Genomic DNA, 14,256 nt, shown 5'->3' with positions numbered 1-14,256 from the left:
TCTTCCACTCTTCTCTTCTGAGTACGGTCTCTGACGGTCAACTCCGCCAGCGATTCAGTTCTGAAGGAGACCTTTAAGTGAATCTGATGAATCGATTCATAAGCTCGAACGAGTCAAACGGTTTCATTCACACCTGATTTTGTTTAATTTGTGAACAGACCTGTCTTATACTTCTTAAATAATTGTGTTTAGTGTTTTTAGTCTTATAAAGAAAATGTGTAAGTCAGTTATGGTTAAGAGTGCCTGACAAATAACCTAAATGTAAATGTCGGACCAGACCATGGTTTATCATGTTAGCCACAGGAGTGCTACATGGAGAGTTGGACCAAGTACACTCTTCAGAATGAGCAGCAGTAGAAGCCCTACATTTTAGTAATCTGTAAAAACACAATGTACCCTGTTTTTAAATGTACTCATGTACTGAAAGCAGAAGCCACCTGAACAACAGAACACGTAAAACCACTGCGGTTTCGGGCCTGGACAGGGTTTGGAGGTGACACTCCAAGATTGTGTGGCTGCTGGATTGGTGTTGATGGGACCAACAGGGGGCGCTGTCTTTGTGGCCTTTGTGGATTCCAAAGCCCAAGTGCAATGACCTATATACTGTTTAATCAAGAGAATTCATGCTTTTACTCAAGTACAGAGTTAATATGCTGAAAAGCCCAACTGAACTAGTTAATGTTTGGATCTAAACGTAAATGAATCAGTGAATCAGATCTGTTGTAAAGACTCGGTTCAGTGACGCTATGCGAAGCCCGAGAGGTCACGTGATCGGGTTCAGTGAGGGACAGTGTTATTGACGCTGGGCAGAAAGGTGATCTAAAATTGGATTATTCATCAATGTACACACTTATAAATGGTTCTGTATGGAACGATGGACAAGAAGAAACTTATACATCATGAGGGGTTTTTTAGACTGAGGGAGAATATCCCAGACAGCGAGCATTTATAGGTCCACTGGCATAAAAAGGCTGGCACAGGATACAACTCATTTATAATCTCCTCAAACAGATTTTACATTTACAGAGACTTTTATTCTGGAAAACAAACTAATACAAATATTACCAACAACTCTGAGAGATATAATAATGAGTATAAGCCTGATATAAAATGATTAAATGCTAAAAATGTTGACACTGTGCTGGATTTAAATTATTTACTAATCTTATTTATAAAGAATAACAAAAAGAATCTAATGAAGGGAAAATGTAAATTGGAATGTGAATGGAAAAGTGCTAAAATGTGGCATTTTGTCTAAAATTGTCTTTAATCACCAGGGGTCCGCCCAGAAAACGCTGTGCACAACACTAGTGGACCTCCAACTTTGCCCTCAGTGGGTCAACAGTGGTCCGCCGTCTCCTTGCTCTCAGGGTTATGAGGTTGTTGTTTTTTTCAAATTGATGGAGAATATGCTACAGATGGTTATATAGAACCATCTATAGCACATTCTACTGATGCAGTAGTTTCATAATAGTGTAAATGAAGCTGCTGTGGGGTATACACTGCTACCCACTTGTTTGGTACTGTTAACCGTGTCTTTGTAGTGTCTTAATTAAATGTGTGTGTGTTCTCGAGAGGGTCTGTGTCAGAGGCCTTTATTTTGAGTTGATGCAGGGGGCACTGACTTATCATTAGTTCATCCACACAAATGATTTCTTCATTACCTCTACTAATGTCCAATCCTTCTCTTACTGCACTCATCCCCAACATCATAGTCTGTGAATGACAAGTAGTTTATATTATTCATATGATGACAAGAACGTCTCTTACAGTGCCCCATTTGGTACGCTTCCACAGTGTCACTGTTGCTGGGTTAAGGTCTCGCAGACATGTCTAACTCATGAGGTAAAACAAGATGTACTACCGTTAGTACGGTAACTAAAACATCCAGGATTATACAGGACTGTAATTAGTTTATGCGGCATGGCGTCTGAAGTCAAAGACATGGGACCAGTGAAGCATTTTTCAGTCAAGATGGTGGATGGTCTGGGGTTGGCTGCTTTTAGTGAATTTGGACTGGTTCATGTGTTTATTTCAGTGCGAGGGGCAGTGGTATAAAAGGTAGAATCACTGTCACATAGCTCCAGAGTCAGTGGACTCTGGTCAGTGCCCTTAGGGTTTTGGTGTGTTCCCCCACAGCGCAGAAACACACGTTGGTAGGTGGATTGGCCATGTAAGAGTGTCTATAAGTGTGAGTGTGTGGTGCCCTTGGACTGGCATCTTGGCACAAACAATGAATGAATTTATGGTTAGATTAGCTAATAGTACTTAATAGTATTGAGTACCAGAAATGCATATTTTGTGAGTTGTATTAAACATTAAATGAAGTAGTAGACACTTAAAGTATCTGTGTATGCATACTCCTGATATTTGAATTTATTAACAAATTTTATGCCAACAGATTGTTTTAATTTTTTTGAGTTCAGCTAACTTATTCATGTTTACAGTGTTGGCATCTGGAGATGTAGAAGCTGCAGCTTTGGAGGTGCCCTCTTTGCAGTCTGTGCAGTGACCGCATTTAACTTTATAAATTGAATAAAAGCATTTGTGTTCATTTGCATTCTGACATCAATTTATTAAAATGTCCACACATAAAACATATACTGTTTAGTATTCGTTAGGCACGTGCACAGACATTTTGGAGGCAGGTGCTCAAGCCCAAAAAAAGGGCACCCATTGCCAAAATTATGCATAAAATAATTAGATTAAAAAAAAAGATATTTAACTTATATATTTATTTTTGTTACCACAATCAATACACGTCTAATCAAATAACTCAAATTATCAAATTGCATAAATAAATGAAAAACAAAAAAGGGTGGTGCAGCAGGTGACTGACTATGAGGAGTGTGGTCTGTTCTCCCTGTGTCTGCGTGGGTTTCCTCCAGGTGACTGTCTGTGAGGAGTGTGGTGTGTTCTCCCTGTGTCTGTGTGGGTTTCTTCCAGGTGACTGTCTGTGAGGAGTGTGGTGTGTTCTCCCTGTGTCTGTGTGGGTTTCCTCCAGGTGACTGTCTGTGAGGAGTGTGGTGTGTTCTCCCTGTGTCTGTGTGGGTTTCCTCCAGGTGACTGTCTGTGAGGAGTGTGGTGTGTTCTCCCTGTGTCTGTGTGGGTTTCTTCCAGGTGACTGTCTGTGAGGAGTGTGGTGTGTTCTCCCTGTGTCTGTGTGGGTTTCCTCCAGGTGACTGTCTGTGAGGAGTGTGGTGTGTTCTCCCTGTGTCTGTGTGGGTTTCCTCCAGGTGACTGTTTGTGAGGAGTGTGGTGTGTTCTCCCTGTGTCTGCGTGGGTTTTCTCCGGGTGACTGTCTGTGAGGAGTGTGGTGTGTTCTCCCTGTGTCTGTGTGGGTTTCCTCCGGGTGATTGTCTGTGAGGAGTGTGGTGTGTTCTCCTCATGTCTGCATGGGTTTCCTCAGGGTGACTGTCTGTGAGGAGTGTGGTGTGTTCTCCCTGTGTCTGCGTGGGTTTCCTCCGGGTGACTGTCTGTGAGGAGTGTGGTGTGTTCTCCCTGTGTCTGCGTGGGTTTCCTCCGGGTGACTGTCTGTGAGGAGTGTGGTGTGTTCTCCCTGTGTCTGCGTGGGTTTCCTCCAGGTGACTGACTGTGAGGAGTGTGGTGTGTTCTCTCTGTCTGCATGGGTTTCCTCCGGGTGACTGTCTGTGAGGAGTTGGTGTGTTCTCCCTGTGTCTGCGTGGGTTTCCTTCGGGCGCTCTGGTTTCCTCCCACAGTCCAAAAACATATGTTAGTAGGTGGATTGGCAACTTAAAAGTGTCAGTATGTTTGAGTGTGTGTGTGTTGCCCTGTGAAGGACTGGCGCCCCCTCTAGGGTGTATTCCCGCCTTGCGCCCAGTGATTCCAGCTAAGCTCTGGACCCACCGCGACTCTGAACTGGATAAGTGCTTACAGATAATGAATGAAAAATGAAAAACAGGCAAAAGCAAAAAAAGTAAGATTTTAAATGAAACAAATTAATCTTTACAAATTAGAAAAAAAACATGTCTAATTTGTTAAAGAGTAAAACTCTCTTTAAATTCGGTCTGTTCGTCTGCTGCAGTTTGTCTCCCTTCCCCTCCATTAAATATGACAAACGTCAGTACACAGCTGGACAATGCTTTGAAATCAATTAATTCATGAATCATGAATACATAGTGTGTAGGCTATACATTATACATGGGAGCACTTTGCATGAAAAGGCAAGCCTTTCAGTGGATGTGACGCCCACCCCCCCACTCCTTAAAGGAAACGTTGGGCCAGTAGCATCATCATGTTTTCAGCAGTGCTATAATGTTATGTGTTGTGGTTAATTTTGCACCAAACAACCTCAGGGATTGCACAAACATTGTCGTTACAGTCTGACCGATGCTGCGGGTCAGAGGAGTCATGTGTAGCAGCGGTTTGGCCTGACGCTCCGCAGTGAATGAGTGCTGCTAACCGGAGGGGCAAGGCCGGAGCTTGTGCGTGCCGTGGAGTTCACAAGAACTCAAATAAATTGCCCGTCAGATATCAAAACACTTTTGGGGGAATTGATGACAGAGAGGGTAATTTTATTTGTAAATATCAATGATTAAAGGAAAAGAAATTGGGCACTTTTCAACAGAAAGGGCACTTTTCTCATCCATTGCTAAAGGAAAATTGCTTGAGCACTGCTCTTTTATCTGTGCAAATGTCTGGTATGCATTCATTCAGTTAATTCAATTCTTAAAATGTAGTCATTGAAACACAGGGTATAGGTTTTAGTTGTGCATTTATAATCATTACAAGCTGGCAAACTGCTAATGTTTCACACCAGTGTGGGATAGTGTACAGTTCACACTCACAGTAACACACATCACACTCAGTCACACTATTACATTACTGTGAAAGGCATTACTGACAAAGCTGTATTACTCTGAACTGTTAAAATATCTCCCTCTCTCTCTCTCTCTCTCTCTCATTCCTCCACAGCTGCCAGTTCTTCTGTTGGTTCTTCTGGATTTGGCTCTACGTCTGTCAGATCTTGATATGTGGGTGTGGTTTCTGGTCCAGGTGTGCCAGCAGGTGTTGTTGTGGGTGTGACCTCTACTGATTCCACTTCTACACCAGGTAATTTCAGAATAACCGAGTCTGGTAGAAATAGTGACAGTAAGTCATTAAACTATGTACAAATTATTACATTTTCAGCATCACAAACAGAACATATAAATTGGACAGAAAACTACAAAGAAGCCCCACACTGAATGTAACTTTCAGTTCACGTTTTAGTATTTGCATTTAACAACTACATTTTTAACTTTTTATTGGAAAAAATGTAAAAGTTCTTTGCAGGGATGAGATCCGAACCAATTGCAACCGAGCCCAAAAAGATAGAAACGCAAAGAGAAACCAAGGAAGGGTGTAAACGCATGTTCCAAAGCACAGGGGCCAATAAAATGATTTTAAATTTAATTCTACTTAATATTAAGCAGGTCTTAAAGCACTTCTGCATAGTCCTCCATCTTTAAGGAAAGAGTGGTTCTTCTTCAGACTCTTATGAACTGTCTGTGTCTAGAGTAAGTGTGAACAATTCAACATTCATTCATTCATTTATTATCTATAACCGCTTATCCAGTTCAGGGTTGTGGTGGGTCCAGAGCCTACCTGGAATCATTGGGCGCAAGGTGGGAATACACCCTGGAGGGGGCGGCAGTCCTTCACAGGGCAACACACACACATTCACTCACACCTACGGACACTTTTGAGTCACCAATTCACCTACCAACGTGTGTTTTTGGACTGTGGGAGGAAAACGGAGCACCTGGAGGAAACCCACGCGTACACGAGGAGAACACCAATTCAACATTTCAAACCAAATAACGTTTTCAGATGTTAAATTACTATTTCCTAATTTTCTTGTTTTTTTACATCTTTGGAATACAGAAGCTGCACTTCACACTTAGTAAACATCACACAATATATGGACCAACATGATTTTGGAATGTCTTTACATTAATTTGCATTTAAAGAAGGCTCAGGCCTTTAAAGTCATAATGCTGGAGTCAATTTTACAGATCACACTCTACATACAGTCTGTTACTGAATGTGTAACTCAGAAATTAATCCAGCCTCACCTTTCCTCCGTGTGACTTTCTTCTTCTCCTTCCTTTGGGCTTTCTCCTCTGCTGGTGGGGTTGTTGAGGTGGGTGAAAGAGGGGCTGTAGAAGGTGAAGGGGGAGCTGCTGGAGTAGAGGTACCAGACGTGGAGGAGGCTGTATGTTTTGGTTTCTCAGGTGTTGTGGTTTTAGAGAGAAATGCAGAAGGAACACAAGTTGTGGGTCCAATCACCACATTTCCTTCTGCATCTGCCAGGTACGAAACCACACCCAAATCCCCCATGTTCTCTGTCACCTTCAACTGGTAAAAACAATTAAGGAAACTGAATGAGGTGATGATGATGAAATATATTTCTCATAAAATCTTCTGTCCAGCCATAACATTATGATCATCTTTTTGTCTGCCCCTTTTCACCCTGTTTTCCATGGTCAGCATCCCCTCAGGACCACCACAGAATTGATATGTTTTGGGTGGAGGATCATTCTCAGTGCTGCAGTGACACTGACATGCTAGTGTAATGCGAGTGTGTGTTGTGCTGGTATGAGTGGATCAGACACAGCAGTGCTGCTTGAGTGTTCCTCCCACTATACATTTATTTAAAATTAATTATTTGTAAATAAATGTAAAAAAAAAAAAAAGCATTTGTTTAAAATTAGGCAACACTTTGGGACACTTCAGATTTATTGGAGCAAGCCCTGGTGCTTCATTTCCTTAAATATTTGGACAAACCCTGTTTATTTGGCAATACTCATTGTCATTTTGGAGGATGGAGAATTGCTCCAAGGTGTTTATAACACTATGACTGCGTGTTGTTCAACTCAAGGCTGGATAGACGACCCTTTCAACCACAAGGGAAGTTGTTAGTTTCAAGAGTGTGATTTCTAGTGTAGTGAAGTAGTATAATGACACCAATTCATTTAACCAGAAATGTTGATCATCTGCCTAAGAGAAATGTGATAGAACAGGACGACACAGAGGCTCTCGATATTTAATCAGTTCAACACTGCAGCTGGAATTGCTTGTCAAATTCAGCACTTAAATATGCAAAGTTAGTTTGGGAAATGTTTTCTTCAGCAGGACTTGGGCCTCTTGTACAGCTACATGGAAAGGTAAATGCTAATGTTAATCAGACCCCCTTCTGCATCAGTTTCTTTCCCTTCTTTAAGCAGTCATCACTGAAATAAGGCAGTGATCTGATTAGCCTTAGAAGAAGAATCTCGGTGTCAACGTTATGTAGGGTGACCAGATCTGAGATGGTGAAAAAGAGGACACGTCTGGGGGGGGGCTTGATGAGCTCTCACCCCTCGCTGCTGTTGTTTGCTTAGCTGAACCTATGTGTGCTTTTAAACCTTTATTTGCTACATATGGGAAAACATGGGAATTGCTTTTTTAATTCATCCGAGAACTTACATTTACGTTTCGGCATAGCTGCTCGAGATAAGGGTGGGTACATGAGCTTTGCCTGACGTAAACAAGGACTACTGACGTGCAGACTGACCAATTAAATGTTTACAGAGAAGGTTATCGACCAATAACGGTAGCTCTACAGTCAGACCGTCCAATCAGAAGATTTTAGGCTACTTCACCACGCCCCCTTCTCACTCAAGTGAACCAATCGGAGTAGAGGAGGGCGGGACTAGTTTGTGAACGAAACTTCTCGAAGTTCTATGTAAGCTCTAGAAAAACAAAATCAGGACATGACCGGGTAAACGAGGACGTCTGGTCACCCTAACTTATGGCTAAGAAATCCACTCCCTTTACTATAACGAGGAAAAGACTGGAAAACGAGTGTAACCAGGGCTTAGAGAGAAATTGGTGACGTCCTGTGGGTGCAGATGTGAAGAATTTACTGAAACAAAAGGCTTTTACCCTTCTTTGATTTTCATCACAGCTTTTTCAGATTTCATATTTTTTATATTGTGATAAAATGTGTTAAATTACAAAAAAAACCCCGCTTCTCCCACATCCCTTCTATTCGTGTCAGGATCACTTTAAACTGAGATGAGCAGTGACTTTGTAACTCGTTCTCCAAGTTTGAGCTACAGTAAATATTCAATAGCGGATAAATTTAATTTATTAATAGAATGGAAAAAATAATTGAAACACTCTTCACCCTGAGTGAAAGTTTTATGCTAAAAAGGTATGTAATGGGGCGGCACGGTGGCGCAGCAGGTAGTGTCGCAGTCACACAGCTCCAGGGGCCTGGAGGTTGTGGGTTCGATTCCCGCTCCGGGTGACTGTCTGTGAGGAGTTGGTGTGTTCTCCCCGTGTCCGCGTGGGTTTCCTCCGGGTGCTCCGGTTTCCTCCCACAGTCCAAAAAAAAAACACACGTTGCAGGTGGATTGGCGACTCGAAAGTGTCCGTAAAAAAGTGTCCAAAAAAAAATCCACACGTTGCAGGTGGATTGGCGACTCGAAAGTGTCCGTAGGTGTGAGTGTGTGAGTGAATGTGTGTGTGTCTGTGTTGCCCTGTGAAGGACTGGCGTCCCCTCCAGGGTGTATTCCCGCCTTGCGCCCGATGGTTCCAGGTAGGCTCTGGACCCCCCGCGACCCTAAATTGGATAAGCGGTTACAGAGAATGAAAAAAAAAAATAAACCGCGACCCTGAAATGGAGAAGCGGAGAAGAAAATGATGATGATGAGGTATGTAATGTGTTCTGTCTAAAAATAACTGGTTATAGGGATATAATGTTTAATCATGTGCACAAAAATAAATTCCTAGTTTACAGGACATGTAGTGAGGGTTAAATCTCAAACACTTACCTTAGAGCATGACACATGGGGTTGATACAGTCTGAAGGTGAGCAATCAGTGTAATACTTTGTTTAAGAGAGAAACGTCACCTATATTTCTTGAGTAATATTTTGTATTATACACTGTATGTTTAAAAAAAAATAGAATACATGCCTCATAATTAGCGAATTCAGTTACTTTAAATGCGTAATGAGTGAGATTGATGTTTGTGGTTCATAACCGATTATCCAGCATCACTACCTGACCTCACTGTGTAGCTGAATGCCATCAAATCCTCACAGAAATATTCCAGTTAATGGTGTAAAGCCCTTCCATAAGAGTAGAAACTGTTATGGCACCATGAGTACCCTGTGGAATGTTGCCAGATTTATTCCACGCTATTTAGCATTAGCATGTTACATGTTGCATGAGAAGAAATGTAAGTGCAGAATGTGAAAAGGTAAGATCCACTCTTGCATCTGTTTAGATATTTTTGTGGTTTTATCTGTGGTTTCATTAAAAACCTTCAACATTTTCCAGCCAAAAGTTTTTAAGACTTTGTTAAACTTGTGTTCTTTTTGGAAGATGTGATTTCTTTGTACATTTTTTCTTCACACAGCTCCACTACCTTTCAGACCCACAGTGTTGAATCACTCAGTGGAAGACTAGATGCAAAAAACTTTTTTTTGTGTCTCTCAAAAATGAAACGTTAAGTACTGTTTATATATGAGAATATATATATGTTGGTGCTCTACAATTGGGAATTCAATTTTCCCAATATATGTTATTATTTATTATTCATTCATTCATTCATTCATTATCTGTAAGCGCTTATCCAGTTCAGGGTCGCAGTGGGTCCAGAGCCTACCTGGAATCATTGGGTGCAAGGCAGGAATACACCCTGGAGGGGGCGCCAGTTTTTTCACAGGGCAACACAGACACACACACTTTCATTCACACACACACACACACACACACCTACGGACACTTTTGAATCGCCAATCCACCTACCAACGTGTGTTTTTGGACTGTGGGAGGAAACCGGAGCACCCGGAGGAAACCCACGCGGACACAGGGAGAACACACCAACTCCTCACAGACAGTCACCCGGAGGAAACCCACGCAGACACAGGGAGAACACACCAACTCCTCACAGACAGTCACCCGGAGCGGGAATCAAACCCACTATTAATTTTTATATTCATTTTTATATTATTTCAATTTTAAGAACTCTTCTTTTAACTCATTGTTTTTCCTTATGGAAGGGAATACATTTACATATAATCCCCACAGAAAACAACTACTGAAAAATGAAAAGCTTGCACATAATTGTTATTGAGTGTCATCTCTGACGATGTGGAAAGAGCTATTAGCCTTTACCAAATTACTAACTCTGTGTGTTTTCATGTCTGTGTGTCTGTGTGTGTGGGTGGGGAGGGGGCACTCTGGTGTCCGTGAGAGGGTCATCCACATCAGGTGCAGGACTGCGAGGAAGAAGGGATGAGAGTGAGGTAGGTGGAGTGAAGGAGGAGAGGAAAAGAGAGAGGAGGCAGAGCAAGAATGAGACACTGAAATCACACAGAGAGGGAGTGAGGGAGTTTGTGCTCCGTTTATTTGAAACAGGACAGTGATGTCATCACAGTGACAGAAGAGTTAATGCAGTGAAAAATGGTGTCATAAAGTCTGTGAAGTATCAGGGAAGTGGTGCTGTTTCATACGTAAAGGAGGTGCAGAGAGTGATGTAGTGACTACTGAAACGTGAGGATGTGACGTCACCCTTTATCAACCAGACAACACACCATAAAGCATCATTTGCAGACATTCCTGACTATAAACAGCAAAGTGAATCCAAATACTCAGAGCACCAATTATCCCTTCAGATTCAGGCTTTAAAGATTACATGCACAAATCAGTGCTGCCATTTTTCCCCAGTAAAACAACACACAAACAACATGACAGAATAAACTACTGTAACTACAGTGCTGCTCCAGTTATACAGTTTAACAAACACCGTTAAAGGTATTACGGCTAATTCTGAGAGAAATATTGAAGGGTTTGTTGTCTTCAAAAGGACACAGACAGAGTCCATATCTTTTTGGTGTAACACACTAATTACCTGGCTTTGAAACAAAATAGTGGCTGGCAAAGTGACTGCAAACTATTTCACTGGTATATTACATTCAATAAGCTCTCCCCACAAATATAGCAAAGTACATAATGTACTAATGGTTCATTTGTAATATGGCTGTGGTCTGACCAAAGATCGGATTATCTAATTCATTTTAGCCCCATTCTGTACCTTGTTTCTCCAAAGTGAGCTCCTATATTAATGGGTCATTTGTTGGGCATGCTCAGTAGAATATTCCAGTTTTAATAATTCCCAACACTACATTTATCTAGTTCTTTTGAAAGGTAATACAACTGGTATTGGCTCGTTTTGATCTTTGTACATATTTACTTTTTTGATTTATTATTATTATTTTTTTAAATCACAATCCCAAGACGTGGTGGTTGTGTTTTACTTTTTCTTGCCGGGCTCATCATCAGGGAGGAAGACACTTACGGTGAAGTCTCCACTCTCTGTGCCGTACTTGTTCTTCACCAGGATGCTGTATTTGCCCGAGTCGCTGGTGTTGACCTTGGTGATGGTGAAGCTGGCGAACTTGCCAGAGGCAAACTTGAGGATGTAGTGATCGTTTGACACCATCTCCCTCTCGTTCTTCAGCCAGGTGACCTCCGGCACTGGGTCACCCCAGATATTACACGTCAGGTTCAGAGACTGGAACAGAGGGAGGAAGACAGTTAAAAATTTAAGAGACACGCCAAATATTTTCCGGTCAAAATGGTTCTTTCAATTACATTTGAAAGAGAAAATAATTGACAAAAAATAACAAGGTTAATATAGACCTAAATGGTGATTGTAAACGGCCTGTGTTAGTGGTGCCCTTCTGTAGTGAACCCTGGAGACTCAGAAGCAGTAGGTGAATGTCACTTTTTTGGAAAAATGTTTCTTCCAGACCCATCACAGAAAGTGATGTGTGTAAGATCAAAATGTACAATACCCAAGCACATATTTTCTACAGATTTAATACCCACTTAAACCCCACCTGCTCCACACAGCAAAACAATTGCAGAACAAAGTTTTATATTTGCCACATTTTGAACAGAATTTCTTATTCCACCTTAAATGATGCGGCAGTTAAATTCTCATAGCTATGTGCTATAACTGATGCACCACTGAAAGTGGCCAAATGTAACTACTATCCTACATGAGGTGGGATGGAAAACTCTAATCAGAAGCTTTGCAACTGCTCATTACCCAAGTACCAGAGTGTCTGTGGCCACAGGCATTGGCAATAATGCAGAGTAGCCCTGCCTCTTGTGTAGTATTGCATAAAAGTGCATTATGTTGTAATCGGCCTTATTTGGACCAAAATAATCATATTCCTAGTGAAACACTGGACTGATAAATGGGATAGTTTATGTTTTGTAGTGATATGAGATTAATAAAGCCTGAGATCATATATATATATATATATATATGAGAGAGAGATAAAGAGAGAGAGAGAGAGAGAGAGAGCTGGTACCTTGCCCTCCTGGATGGTGACCACATCAGGCAGACCTCCTGCCACACGAGCACGATCTGAAGAAGCAGAGAAACAGGATAAAATGAGCTCCAACTTTGGTGTAGCATTGTGTGTGTGTGTGTGTGTTCATTCTGTGGTTGTATATGCATCATACATCTACTATGCATACTCACTTCTTTCAGCAATGGCTGCAGCTCTGAAAGAGTGAAAGAAAACAAGGTGTGAAGTAAATTAAATGGGTAGAACACCAAATGTTTCATCATCCACATGTACATTATAATTTTAGACATTTGGAATCTTATATACAATCAAAATTTTAACGATATAAAGCTCAGGAGTTGGGCAATATAAGACTTCTTATAAGTTCTTATATATTGTATATTGTGTTTTGTAATAATTAATTTGAAATAAAATGAGACACCCCAGAGCAGATGGAAATGAGCTTAGGATAAATGTAAAGCACTAGGCGTATGAAGCACCATAGCATTGGGCTGTGGAGAGATGGAGCTCCATTCAATACCTTGAGATGAGCTGGAGTGGTGACTGATATCCAGAACTAATCATCTAGCATCAGTACCTGACCTCACTAATGCTCGATTCCCCACAGAAATGTTCGGTTATCAAATATAGAGACTTTTAGAGAGTAGACATTGTTACTGCAGCAATTTTATACGCTTCATTCCAGAAGGAATGTTGGATGACCATGGTCCACAAACTTTTGGCCTACAGTATACTGTAAATGCACAGGAACTACTCGCATCACTACATTATGGGACTTACTTAAGTCTCTGGAATTCTGCAAAGGCATCATCATATGCTGAAAACGAAACAGAACAGAAGAGAGGTGTAGCCACATTTCAGTACTGCTTTTTGCCAGTTTTTCAAAAGAAGTGTGTGTGTGTGTTTGTTACCTTGTCCGGACAGCTCTGCTGTTCTCCTCAATCCTCCTTTCCCATCGAAGAACTCAATCGCGTATTTGCCCTTGTCTTTCTCAGTGGGCTCAGAGATCTGGAGCCACAGCTGCTCTCCCACCACTCCACTGGTAATACGATCAGTAAACGCTATAGCAGCATCCCTGAATCACACAGAGCATGTTTTAACTCTACAGCTGCGCTACATCAGCCAGCGCCTTCAGAAAACACATACTCTTCAGACGTTCTCCTTCATAACACACACACACACACACACACTCACTTGTGGTGCCAGGTGACGTGTAGTTCATCGTTGTAGTAGTTCACGAAGGTGTAGAGGCGGATGCCCTGCTCTGTGCTCTGAATCTTCAGTTGAGTGGAAGAGTTTGCTGTTCATAAACACACATTATCAGGAGTGTACTTCACGCTAAGACTGTTTTTAGAGAATTAATAAAATCATTTTTTAAAATGTTTTAATGTAATTTTAGATTTATTATATACAAAATTATTATTTACTTACTAGAAGCAAAATTTGTCAAAGGGAAATTGTAATATACAGGGTGGGCCATTTATATGGATGCACCTTAATAAAATGGGAATGGTTGGTGATATTAACTTTCTGTTTGTGGCACATTAGTATATGGGAGGGGGGAAACTTTTCAAGATCGGTGGTGACCATGGCGGCCATTTTGAGTTTTTTTGAGTTTCAGCTGCTGCACATCTAATATCTTCACAGCATAGACAATTGCCTTCAGATGACCCCAAAGATAAAAGTCTAAGGGGGTCAGATCGGGAGACCTTGGGGACCATTCAACTGGCCCACGACGACCAATCCACTTTCCAGGAAACTGTTCATCTAGGAACGCTCGGACCTGACACCCATAATGTGGTGGTGCACCATCTTGCTGGAAAAACTCAGGGAACGTGCCAGCTTCAGCGCATAAAGAGGGAAACACATCATCATGT

The 14,256-nt window shown here is 41.5% G+C and overlaps 1 protein-coding gene across 1 annotated transcript in view; it reads right to left on the bottom strand.

The window, feature by feature from the left end:
- Window positions 1-4,664: 4,664 nt before the first annotated feature.
- Window positions 4,665-14,256, bottom strand: part of myom1b (myomesin 1b) — a 44,649-nt gene continuing 35,057 nt past the window's right edge. The window contains exons 33-40 of the mRNA XM_066680928.1: window positions 13,574-13,679; window positions 13,291-13,454; window positions 13,160-13,196; window positions 12,553-12,575; window positions 12,380-12,435; window positions 11,356-11,571; window positions 6,078-6,360; window positions 4,665-5,094 (exon numbers count right to left, since the gene is read on the bottom strand). Of these exons, the coding sequence (XP_066537025.1) occupies window positions 4,922-5,094; window positions 6,078-6,360; window positions 11,356-11,571; window positions 12,380-12,435; window positions 12,553-12,575; window positions 13,160-13,196; window positions 13,291-13,454; window positions 13,574-13,679 (1,058 nt within the window). The 3' untranslated portion in view covers window positions 4,665-4,921. The remainder of the gene's footprint in view (window positions 5,095-6,077; window positions 6,361-11,355; window positions 11,572-12,379; window positions 12,436-12,552; window positions 12,576-13,159; window positions 13,197-13,290; window positions 13,455-13,573; window positions 13,680-14,256) is intronic.

Source organism: Hoplias malabaricus, chromosome 9, assembly GCF_029633855.1.
Source record: "Hoplias malabaricus isolate fHopMal1 chromosome 9, fHopMal1.hap1, whole genome shotgun sequence".
Taxonomy (NCBI): Eukaryota; Metazoa; Chordata; class Actinopteri; order Characiformes; family Erythrinidae; genus Hoplias; species Hoplias malabaricus.
This window is presented reverse-complemented; position numbering and strand designations above follow the sequence as displayed.